This window comes from Pundamilia nyererei, unplaced genomic scaffold (genome assembly GCF_000239375.1).
Source record: "Pundamilia nyererei isolate P.nyererei 1_Seehausen unplaced genomic scaffold, PunNye1.0 scaffold00048, whole genome shotgun sequence".
Taxonomy (NCBI): Eukaryota; Metazoa; Chordata; class Actinopteri; order Cichliformes; family Cichlidae; genus Pundamilia; species Pundamilia nyererei.
The window spans coordinates 285,926-296,172 of record NW_005187449.1 but is presented as its reverse complement, the minus strand read 5'-3'; the positions used below and the strand labels follow the sequence as shown (position 1 = coordinate 296,172).

Sequence of the window (10,247 nt, the reverse complement as noted above, 5' to 3'; positions counted from 1 at the left end):
AAAACATCCTTTTGAAGTAATAAGAAATAATAAGAAATTATTTTGTTATTTTCAAATTGAATAAAATGTGATTCAGAACCAATCGAACGTTGTAAAATAACGGTCACTAGATACAAGCTTCTCAGAGACGACAGAGTCAAAATCAGGCTCCAAGCAGAGATCTGAAAACACACAAGGACAGACGCTTAAGAGCGGAAACCTTTTTATTGTTGCCGTAAGACAGAACCTGCGACTCTGTAGCTGCACGCTGCTCTTTAGCAATAAAACAAGTGTCATTTTCACTCATCATTGCTGTAAGTGATTCTTTCCATTCTCTACAGTGCATCTGTAAGGATTCATCGCACTTCACTTGGTCCACATTTGACTGTGTTACAGCCCTAATCCAAAATGGGTTAAATTCATTTTTTACCTCAAAGTTCTACACACAGTACCCCATAATGACAAAATGTAAAAAGTTACCTTGAAATTCTTGCAAATTTATTTAAACACAAACAAAACTAGGCGCCACTTGTCACCTGGTGAAGCATGGTAGAGGCTCCATGATGCTGTGGGGAAGTTTGTCATCATGAAGAACTGGGAGGCTAGTTGGGGTCGAGGGACAGGTGAGTAGAGCAAAAAGAAAGACATCCTTGATGGTAACCTGCTCCTGAGCACTCTGGACTTTGGACTGGGGCGAAAATTCATCTTCCAACAACAACTCTAAGCACACGACCAAAATAAGGAAGGAGTGGCTTCAGGATCCTCTCTGAGTGCCGTTGTGCGCCCCAGCCAGAGCCCAGACTTGAACCAACACACCCCATCCAACCTTGGTGGAGCTTGTGAGGTTCTGCAAGGAAGTATGAGAGAAACGTCCTATAAATATGTGTTCCAAGCTTTTAGCTTCGTACTTAAAAAGAGCATGCTTCAACAAAGTATTAAGCAAAGACTCTGAATACTTATGTGTATGTTACGTTTTTGTTTTTAATACATTTGCAAAAACTTCAAGCTACCTTTTTTCACTTTCAAATGATGGGGTGTTATGTGCATAATTTTAAAGTTGAATATAAAGGCTGTAACATAACAAAATATGGAACAAGTGAAGTGCTGTGAATACTTTCCAGATACACTGAAAGTGCAAAAACTATGCAACAAATACACAGAATTTTACAAAAAAGTTCATGTTTTGACAACTAAAATGCGAATCACAGTCTGTGTCTATGACCTGGTTCATTATCCTCTTAGTTTATCTGAAGCTCAGTTGTGGTGTTTAGTATTTAAAAGGTTAGTTTTGAGTCTCCCTAGCTTTGGACTCTAAATCCAAACAACAGTGGACAGATTTCTTGCTTTCACCACCAACACTGCTGGCTTAGCGGCATGCCTGGTCTGTGGGTGGACCTGAGTCAAAATTATATTGAAAGTGTCCTGATAACTGACCCGAAGCAATTTCCTAGAAACCTGTGCAATTTTTTCTGTCAACGTCTCTGTTTCAATCAGTATATCAAAAGTCTTGTCCGGCCTCACTGTGCGCAGATTACAAATGCAAAGGTCAAACCAGTTCTTCCAAATAATGCAATCGAACATCTTATCCATATCCTCATTTCCTCCTGATTAGATTATTGCAACTCATTGTAAACATGCCTCAGTGATGCAGCAGTTTCCTGTCTACAGTTAGTAGAAAACACAGCAGAAATATCGCTCACAAGCACTCGACTCCAGCCCTCGCAGAATTACTCTGGCTTCCCATCCGCTACAGAATCCAATTTAAAATTTCACTGATTACTTTAAAATCACTACATGTCGACCCTGAGTCCCTCAGATCAGACAATCAATTCCTGTTATAGATTCCAGGTCTGGGCTGGAATCTGGCTGCTTTTTGCCGTTTTGGCCCAAACTGTGGAACAATTTTCCTCTTACGATCAGCACAATCAGTTCCCCTCAGTAAATAAACAAAACAAAATGTGGAGGCTGGCTTTTGTTTAATGTTTCATAATAATTTTGTTCAAGCCTCACGTTTACTCATTTCATGTACTTTGTAATGTTTTAACACTGCTATTTATTGTGGAGCACCTTGTGAGTGCTTTGCTATAGAAATGAAGCTTGTCACTGTTATTTTTGTAGTATTTTCAAAGTTATTCTATTTTATTTATTATTAAATTAGGTCACTTAGTTTGATTAATTTGCACAAAAACATGTATCTTTATAGTAACTGTGTGTTCACAGTGTGCCTATACATGAGCATTTCTTCTTAAATGCAACAAAAACGTAATATTATTTAAAATGCACAGTTAAAAGGACCAAATAATCATAAATGCGCTCTGAAGAGTAGCCGCACACCTGCTCATTAACCTGTGTCACCTACACTCTAAGGACCAAAGGTGGCTCTGTGCGGGCTCATGTTTTTGCTCAAAAAATGCTCAGATTTCTATTTTTTGTAACATAAAGGTCACCTGCCATCTTTTTCACTAAATCTGGCCCCTTTTGTCTCTGTCTCAAAGAAAAGGTCAAAGGTGAGTGATCTTCAGAATCGTTTCAGAGGACTTCTCCTGCCCCGCGCTCCCAGGACAGCACCAGAACACAAACAAGCGACATCTCTGGACGTGGAAAAGACGCGTACTTTTTGAACTCTATCCATAACATTACGCAGTAAAAAGAAGAAGACAGATGCATCATCGATTAAATGTAAATAAGGAGGAAAAAAAGGTAATGAATGAGAGCTCATCTTTTTGTTTGCTTTCTTTCGTTTCCTCAGAAGCGAAAGCTAAGCATCCATCCTGCAGATCGAGGACAAAACATGGACGAAATATGCACATACATACATCTTCATAAAACATAGGACATCAACTCTGACATGCAGCAAACACATGTATGTAACACATGTATGCAGGGAAAGGAAACACACATTAATGGGACTTGTTTTTGTGGAATGAGCACATTCAAGTGAACAAATTTCTTTATTAGCTTCTTCATAATGATTGAAAACCAGTGCTGTGTTGAAGATTATTATTATTATTATTAGTGCTATTCATCCTGCGCTCTCACTACATGTGTGAAAGAAACTAGAGGTCGGTAAATTATCAATAAAGTCTGATTTAAAAATACTTTCTTTCTTCATGTGAATCCAGAGTTGCACTCGATGCTGCAAAAAACCAAAGAAACTTACGAGAACAGGTTCGTCTTGGCTGCGAGTTACAACCGCAGCAGCTCTGTGCAGAGGCTGACTGTCGATTTAACAAACTGTTCAAAGTTCAAAACATATTAATAGCAAGTCACAAGACAGGAAATACAGCCACACTTTACATGATGACCTGACTGACTGATGCTGTTGGAGGCCACTGATAATAATCATGACAGCTGTAATATGGTGTTTACAGGTATGTCAAATGGTGACAAAGGGGGCAACAGAAAGTAGCTTTTTCCTGGCAGTTATATTGAAGTAGTGGATCTAACAGAGTAGTTAGTGCTCTCTGCTCAGCTGTGATGCTTGGACTCGTTTACCATACTCTGTCCTTTTTAGTGTGCCAATCAGATTTATGTCAGTACTACCGAATACTATAGACCAGAGTCCATCTGATTTGAAGAAACACAGCAAGACCGTGTCACGGGAGACGAGGCTTCCTGCAACAACATCAGCAAAGCTGGCGACACATCTAATCAAAGAAACACCTGGAAAAAAAAGGTGTCTGAAAGCTGAATATTGTACTTGAGACTGAAAGACAGATTCATCAAAGGTCCTCCAATCTGTGTACTTCACTACATCTGTCGCCAACAGAGATGGGCAGTAATCCAATTGCCTTTTTTAAGTAACGAGTAAAGTAAGGGATTACTATTGCAAAAAAGGTAATTATATTACTGTTACTTTCCCGTAAGCACGCTGCGTTACGAAACCGTGATTTCGTTTGCGAGAGTGTTTTATGACAATGACATAAACAAGAGCGACGTTCGTGACAACAGCTGTGTGCAGATCAAAAATGGATGATATATCGAGTGCGGGAGAGAGGATGAGCGTGCAGCGTTTGAAGCGTGGAAGTACTGACCTTACTTTGAGTTTGAGTCTGTAAAAGTGACAAAAACATTAGCGTCCGCTGTTCACTGCGTGGGAAGAAAACTTCTTTTTACAGCTAAAAAACCCCGAAACACAAAAAACTATTTTATTTTATGTGCTGGAATGTGCAGAAAATAGGTTTAAATGATAAACTAATTTCTTCCAGTCAGAGAATGTTGCATATAATAGAGTTTTTCTTGATGCATAAAGTTAAAAGATTAAAACTAATAAAACAAGTTTTAAAAAGAGACTTTTCCATTTGATTACATTTTATATGATGGATTATGCAGAAAAAGTAGAACTGGGCTGAAAGATCTATCGCTTTATCACCTATTCAGGTTGTGTATCATGTTTTTAAAAAGTAACTAAGTAACTAATTACTTTTGAAAATAAGTAATCAGTAATTAGTTACTGATTACTTTTTTCAAGTAACTCGACCAACACTGATATAAGAAGTTGAACCCATGGATGATGGTGAGATTCATCGACATCTTCAACAAATGAGGTAGTTTGATAGGAAATAAGGTTTATTTTGAATTTGATATCTGCAACATATCAGATTCATTGTCATTTAAGATTCAAGCCACACCCCCTTTTTCACTTTATGTGCCTTTTCTGCAAAAATGAATGATACATTTCTCCTACTGTGTCACTTAACACTTTTTTTTTTAATTGAGTCACAAGGTTTTGGTCGAACTGACCTCCAATTGGTACAAAATGTTCGTATAATCACTCACACGACCATGCTGGTCGCACACACAAGCAGAGATGGGTTAAAGCAGTGAGCAAAGAGAGAAAGAATTCACCGCGCCCGAGTTTTCCAGCTCTCTGTCACAATGGAAACTTCAAGCAACAATAAGACACGATGTGAATGACACTCATGACACCCCGTTAGCTGTAAATTGCCAAGGCCTCTGCTGAATAAACCAGAACAAAATAAATCGAGATCTGTCGCCCAGATGTGCGAGGCTGAAAGCAAATATGTCAAGAATGAAAGAAGGAACCGAAGCAGTTGGACCCACAATGAAAGAGGAACTAATTAAATAAGGAGACGAAAATAAAACTGATGTGTGCAGAAAATTACCAAAGCAGAAAAAAATAATAAAGCGGGAACAAACAGAAAATAAGTAATGCGGTGGGTTTCTCAATGTTGGACAGATGTGACAAAGAAAACAGACACGCAGGAAGGATGAAAGAGAAGTTAGGACCATAAAGTAAATATATGCAGACTGATTGAAACATATTTGACTTAAAAGAATTTGCAAAACAAAGCACAGGCAGAAGCTAAGATGCCTCCCCCTCTGTGCTGAGCAGAAAGGTGGAGCACGACCCTTTTAGTTTGATTTCTTTAGACTGCGAAGGTTAAAATTGTGAACCCACAAAAAACACATCAATGCAACACTTCCTGTCAGCAGCTAAGCTCCCCCCGCATCTGCTTCCTCCTTGAACACAAACACACCTCTTCTCTTGTGACAGTAATATAATAAAAACACCTTTACACAACGTGACATCTCGTATTACACAGCTTTTTCCTTTTTTTGGTGTTCTCCATTGTGTGTGTGTGTGTAGAAGTGTGGTTGTGTGAGACTCCTCTCGCTGTCGTTTTGGAAAGGAGAGTTTGACACAACACACTCTGTTCATTAGCGCCTCGCAGCCAACCCTGCACTGCTCTGTGTGTGTGTGCGCGCTGTCTCTTCATTAACACATCAACTCCTCCACTCTGAGGTGACACATTAAAACATTCTCGAATATTCTGCTCTGCATGTATTAGCATATATTTACATGCTAACGAGAAGAGAGGAGCTGGACTGAGGCACGTGTTTCACGTGAATACAAAGAACTGTGTATCTGATATATCTGATGTATCTGTGAGCTCAGTGTCCTCAGGAAAACGGGTTCATGAGAAAACCTACACGGCTTTAAATTCTCAGCTGCTTTTTGTGATGATTTTAGTAAACAAAAAATATTGTGGGAACGTGTGCATGTATTTTACAAGTTTGTAATAAAAGGAACGAAAAAGTGGAAGTGAAAAATAAAAAAAACCCCTGTATGATAGAAGAGATAGTAAGGGGGAATGAAGGGGAAAGTGAACAAGGTCATAAAAGGAAGTGGAAAAACGCTGAAGTAAATTAACTGGTGAGGAACTGCTAACACAAGAAAGAAAAAGGAAGAAGGCAGTTTAAAACATCACACCATCTAAGATCACAGACTGTAAATGAAAGACAACACGTGAACGTGCCAGAAACCTGTACTCTTTCTAACGACCAGCAGGAGGCGACACCAACATTTGCACAAAATTTGATTCTATAGAACAGCCATTTGGAATTTAACAAACTTTAGTTGTGACTCTTTTTTTTTTTTTTCTTCTTCTTTAAATGACATCAGAAACAGCAGTATGCGACATTACGTGATGGCAGAGCTTCAGTTCATCCTTTGTCTTTAGTTGTGACTCTTGATGAAAACTTCATTCGCCATTAACAGCTTTAATTTTCAAGTTAAGTTCAATTCCAACTAATGACAAGCTCAGCAATAAAAACAGGTGAGAAGAGAAATCATAATGGCACATAAGTATTTTCAAATCCCACTGCCGTGTTTGATTAGTTCAATTTCCTTCTAAAAGTGTAATATTTAAGTCAATTTTAAGCTGAAATACAGAAAGTATTGGGATTAGTTCCCATATCAGTATCCCAACTGATATGGGAACTAATCCCAATGGATTTGATCCTGTAGAAGACTGAAAGCATTTTATTCACCCTATAAAAGGCATCTTATCACAGAAGTGTATCCTACAGGATTCATCTGTAGGTCAGCAGCAAAGCTTTCATAGGTGTAACTTTCATATAAATATATATAAATATAAATACAGTTTTTTTGTGCAGCGTAGCCTACCTGGATTACGTGTAGGAGGGAAAAAGGAAGCCAATGTGGAAGTGTGGCGATAGCTGTGTTACGTTCCCCTAAAAGGCTCCAGGCGGTGAGGGGGAAGTAACAATAAGTTACTTCGAGGGGGAAAAGGAGTCAAGGAGGCAAGGAGGCAAAAGGGTTAAATTGAAGAGTTTTATTAAAATAGCTCAACTAAAAGAGACGGACAAGCCGCTATCACCATTTAAGAAAACAAACGAAACTCAAATGTTAGTCAATGAAGCACAAAGTAAGTCAAAAACAGTGCAGCTCACAAGCTGCAAACACTCAGCTCACTAGCTGTAACCACACTAATGGCACTCTGGTATTTAAGCCCACCTTTCCCTGGGCTTAAATACTTTTAATTACTGATGTGAGTCAGCTGTGTAACAGGGAAAGGTGGCACCTCAGGCAGAAGAGGTGGTGGGACACGCCCACACAGGCACCTTCAGGAGGAGGCCCTGCTAGGGCCGTAACAGCTGTGAATGCAAAAAATAAAAACAAAACAAAACTTCCAGTCCTGTAAGAGTCTGTGGAAAAACAGCTTTCTGACTTCACCCCCGTAAATACTTTCCTGCTGAGTTTATTGGCTCAGTCACTCATTTTTAGTCATATAGACTAAAAAAGTTAAAGCTGTTTAGAAAATGATTCTTGTGTTTTAAAATGAAGGATTGGCGGTAGTATCAAAATGATATACTCATTGGCTAACGAGATGTCAGTAATTAGACAATTAGCGTCCAGTTTAACAATTAGGGCCTCCTTCGTCACGTCTAAGAAATCTTAAAGTTTCAAAACAGCACATCAGAAAGCCATGTGTAGTATATGGGGGAAAAACAAACTAACTAACACACAAACGGTTATGGAATATTAGACTATTGATGTGCGATAGCCGTCTGCTAAGCATCACTGCTAAAGCTTATAACTCTTATTATCTAAAGAGAGTCGCTGATCTGAACGTCACATTTATGCGTTTGGTGCATTTTTAATGGAATTACTATGTAACAAATAACATGAACTGCTTTGAGCTTCAATAAGTTTGTGCTTCAGTTTTGGTGATTAAAATGTAGCACTTAGTCTATTACATAGTGCTAATTAGTAGGTGTATTATATGCAGCTTGATCGTGTTAGCACAATGTTATTCTGTTTCATCATTATTATTATTTTATTATGCAGTGACATAAAATAACTTTCTACTTTAAGATAGCAAAAAATGAGAATGGCAAATTAAAAAAGTAAAAAGCAGAAAAAGGACGGAAAGCAGAAGAAAGTTAAGACAAAAATCTACTTTTACAAAATTATGGAAAAGAAGGGGAGTGGGAAATTAACAAATAAAAGGACGGAAATGGAGAAGGAAGGAAGGAAGTTATCAGCCACAAAAAGGAAGGAAGGAGACAGGAAGGAAGTGGTGACAACCTTGAAAAGACAAAGAGCAAAAGAAAGTGCAAAAAAGTTTAAATTCCATCAATCCCTTTTTTGAGCCAGGCGGAGGAATAAAAACAGCAGGACACATGAAACAGACACACATACCCAGCAACGCACACACAGACACTGTCAATACAACCTAACTGCTAATGCTACCAACTGACACACCACAGAGTGTGTGTGTGTCTGAGAGGAAGTGAAACGAGCTGAATTGTGTCAGCATGTGTGTTTCTCTTATACGAGCAGCTGTGAAGGTCACTCCCGTTGAGAAGCGCTCTCGGGCACACTTCCTTAGTTTCTCACACTGCCTGACTCGTTCTCGGAAAAATATCACAGGAAGTGGTATGCATCACATTTAGAGCTGAAGCAGGCCAAGAGTGTGCTTCTGAACGATACAAATCAATACGAAAGACGGAGAAAAGAGCGTGTAAAGTTCACCCACAAAACATCCAGTGAAGATTTGCCTCTCCTTCCTAAAAGTTATTTCTTATTGTCATTCTTGAGCCTTTACTTTTGGAAAATATCATACATTTATTTTAAATATAGTATTTATTAGTCCAAAGACTATAGTTTTATTTCTTCTATGTCGAGGTTCAGTGACATGAAGACCGCTGGTCTATAGCGCCCTCTGGTGGCAGTCTGCATGAACAGAAACACTAATGCTAAATTCTAACTGTAAATAAGATGTCCATTATTAATGTCATATTAATAGGTAAAAAAACGTTAGACAAATAGTAAAAAAAAAAAGCAATAGACAAAAATGTATGTAAAATATAATTTAATTAATAATATTATAAAAAAAATCCTTGTAATAGGATGTTTCTTGGAGATCACTCCTTCCTTGTTTTGGGTTTGGGGGCTGAAACAGACAGAAAGTTTAACACTGTGAGAAAAGAAGAGAAGGAATAATAGTGTAAAAAAAGCAACAGTAAAGTATGAAAATATAAAACATTTTGATAATGGAGCGTGAGGAGGAGAAAAAAAAGACATGCAGAGTGGTTTTGTTTTTCACCATTTGGATTCTGCTGTTTGTAGAAAGTCTTCAGCATGTCTACGGCTTCCTCTGCTCTGTGACCTGAAATACACTGAACACACACACACATATAATACACACTACACACTGCTTGCCTAAAGATTTCTGAACTCAGCTGCAGGAAGCACAGACTACTCCACAAACATGCAGGCGGAATCCAGAAAGACACCAGGAGCAAACACGGACCTTGAACTGGGTCCCAGTGTGAGGCAGGTCTGCAGAGGAGACATCCAGGACTGAGCCGCAGCCTCCGAAACGCTCGTTCCTGCAGCCATACACGACCACGGGGATGTCTGACAGCTGGTAAAGGAACAACAACTGAATCCCAACACACACACACACACACACACACACACTAGCAGAGAGGTGAGGTGAGGATACTGAGGAGGCGCAGCGCTGCAGCACACATTATGCATGGCTCCACGGTGACGTACAGCGCTATCCGCTTGCACACGCTCTTCACGTCCAAGCTGCTTTGCCAACACCAGTCCAGGACCTGATCCAGAGCGACCATCTCAGCGTGCCGAGTGGCCTGAAAAAAACCACCACGCACAAAGAAACGTATGCAAACCTCAGGTATCGTGTTGACGCTCAGGTATTTGTTCCTCTACTTCATTAAACAGCTGATTGAAACTCTGATATATCCCATCATACTGATGCTCAAGAGCCAATGGCGAGTGTGACCCTTGGAGTGGCTTTAAATTGATTTGGTTGCAGTTTTTAAACAGAGGTTCAGCCCTGAAACTTTCAAAACTTACAAAAGACTCTTTGTAATTTAATGAGATGGGCTGAAATCATTAAACAAAAAAGCACAGCTGATTCTGTGGAGGTCAGGTGGGAACTTTTTGCACTTCAGTCCAGATAAGGTGA

The 10,247-nt window shown here is 39.2% G+C and overlaps 2 protein-coding genes and 1 long non-coding RNA gene across 3 annotated transcripts in view; 1 reads left to right on the top strand and 2 right to left on the bottom strand.

Annotated features, from left to right (window-relative positions):
- The window catches only part of aig1 (androgen-induced 1 (H. sapiens)), a 29,174-nt gene extending 26,013 nt beyond the window's left edge, over positions 1-3,161 (top strand). The window contains exon 6 of the mRNA XM_005732704.2: positions 2,475-3,161. Coding sequence (XP_005732761.1) covers positions 2,475-2,494 — 20 coding nt within the window. The 3' untranslated portion in view covers positions 2,495-3,161. The remainder of the gene's footprint in view (positions 1-2,474) is intronic.
- LOC102209555 (uncharacterized) overlaps positions 1-6,943 on the bottom strand; it is a 7,230-nt gene extending 287 nt beyond the window's left edge. Inside the window, exons 1-2 of the long non-coding RNA XR_311711.1 lie at positions 6,911-6,943; positions 516-826 (exon numbers count right to left, since the gene is read on the bottom strand). This is a non-coding gene — a long non-coding RNA (uncharacterized LOC102209555). The remainder of the gene's footprint in view (positions 1-515; positions 827-6,910) is intronic.
- A 2,168-nt stretch (positions 6,944-9,111) lies between these two features.
- Positions 9,112-10,247, bottom strand: part of adat2 (adenosine deaminase tRNA specific 2) — a 3,915-nt gene continuing 2,779 nt past the window's right edge. Inside the window, exons 4-7 of the mRNA XM_005732703.2 lie at positions 9,759-9,909; positions 9,564-9,670; positions 9,357-9,429; positions 9,112-9,203 (exon numbers count right to left, since the gene is read on the bottom strand). Of these exons, the coding sequence (XP_005732760.1) occupies positions 9,175-9,203; positions 9,357-9,429; positions 9,564-9,670; positions 9,759-9,909 (360 nt within the window). The 3' untranslated portion in view covers positions 9,112-9,174. The remainder of the gene's footprint in view (positions 9,204-9,356; positions 9,430-9,563; positions 9,671-9,758; positions 9,910-10,247) is intronic.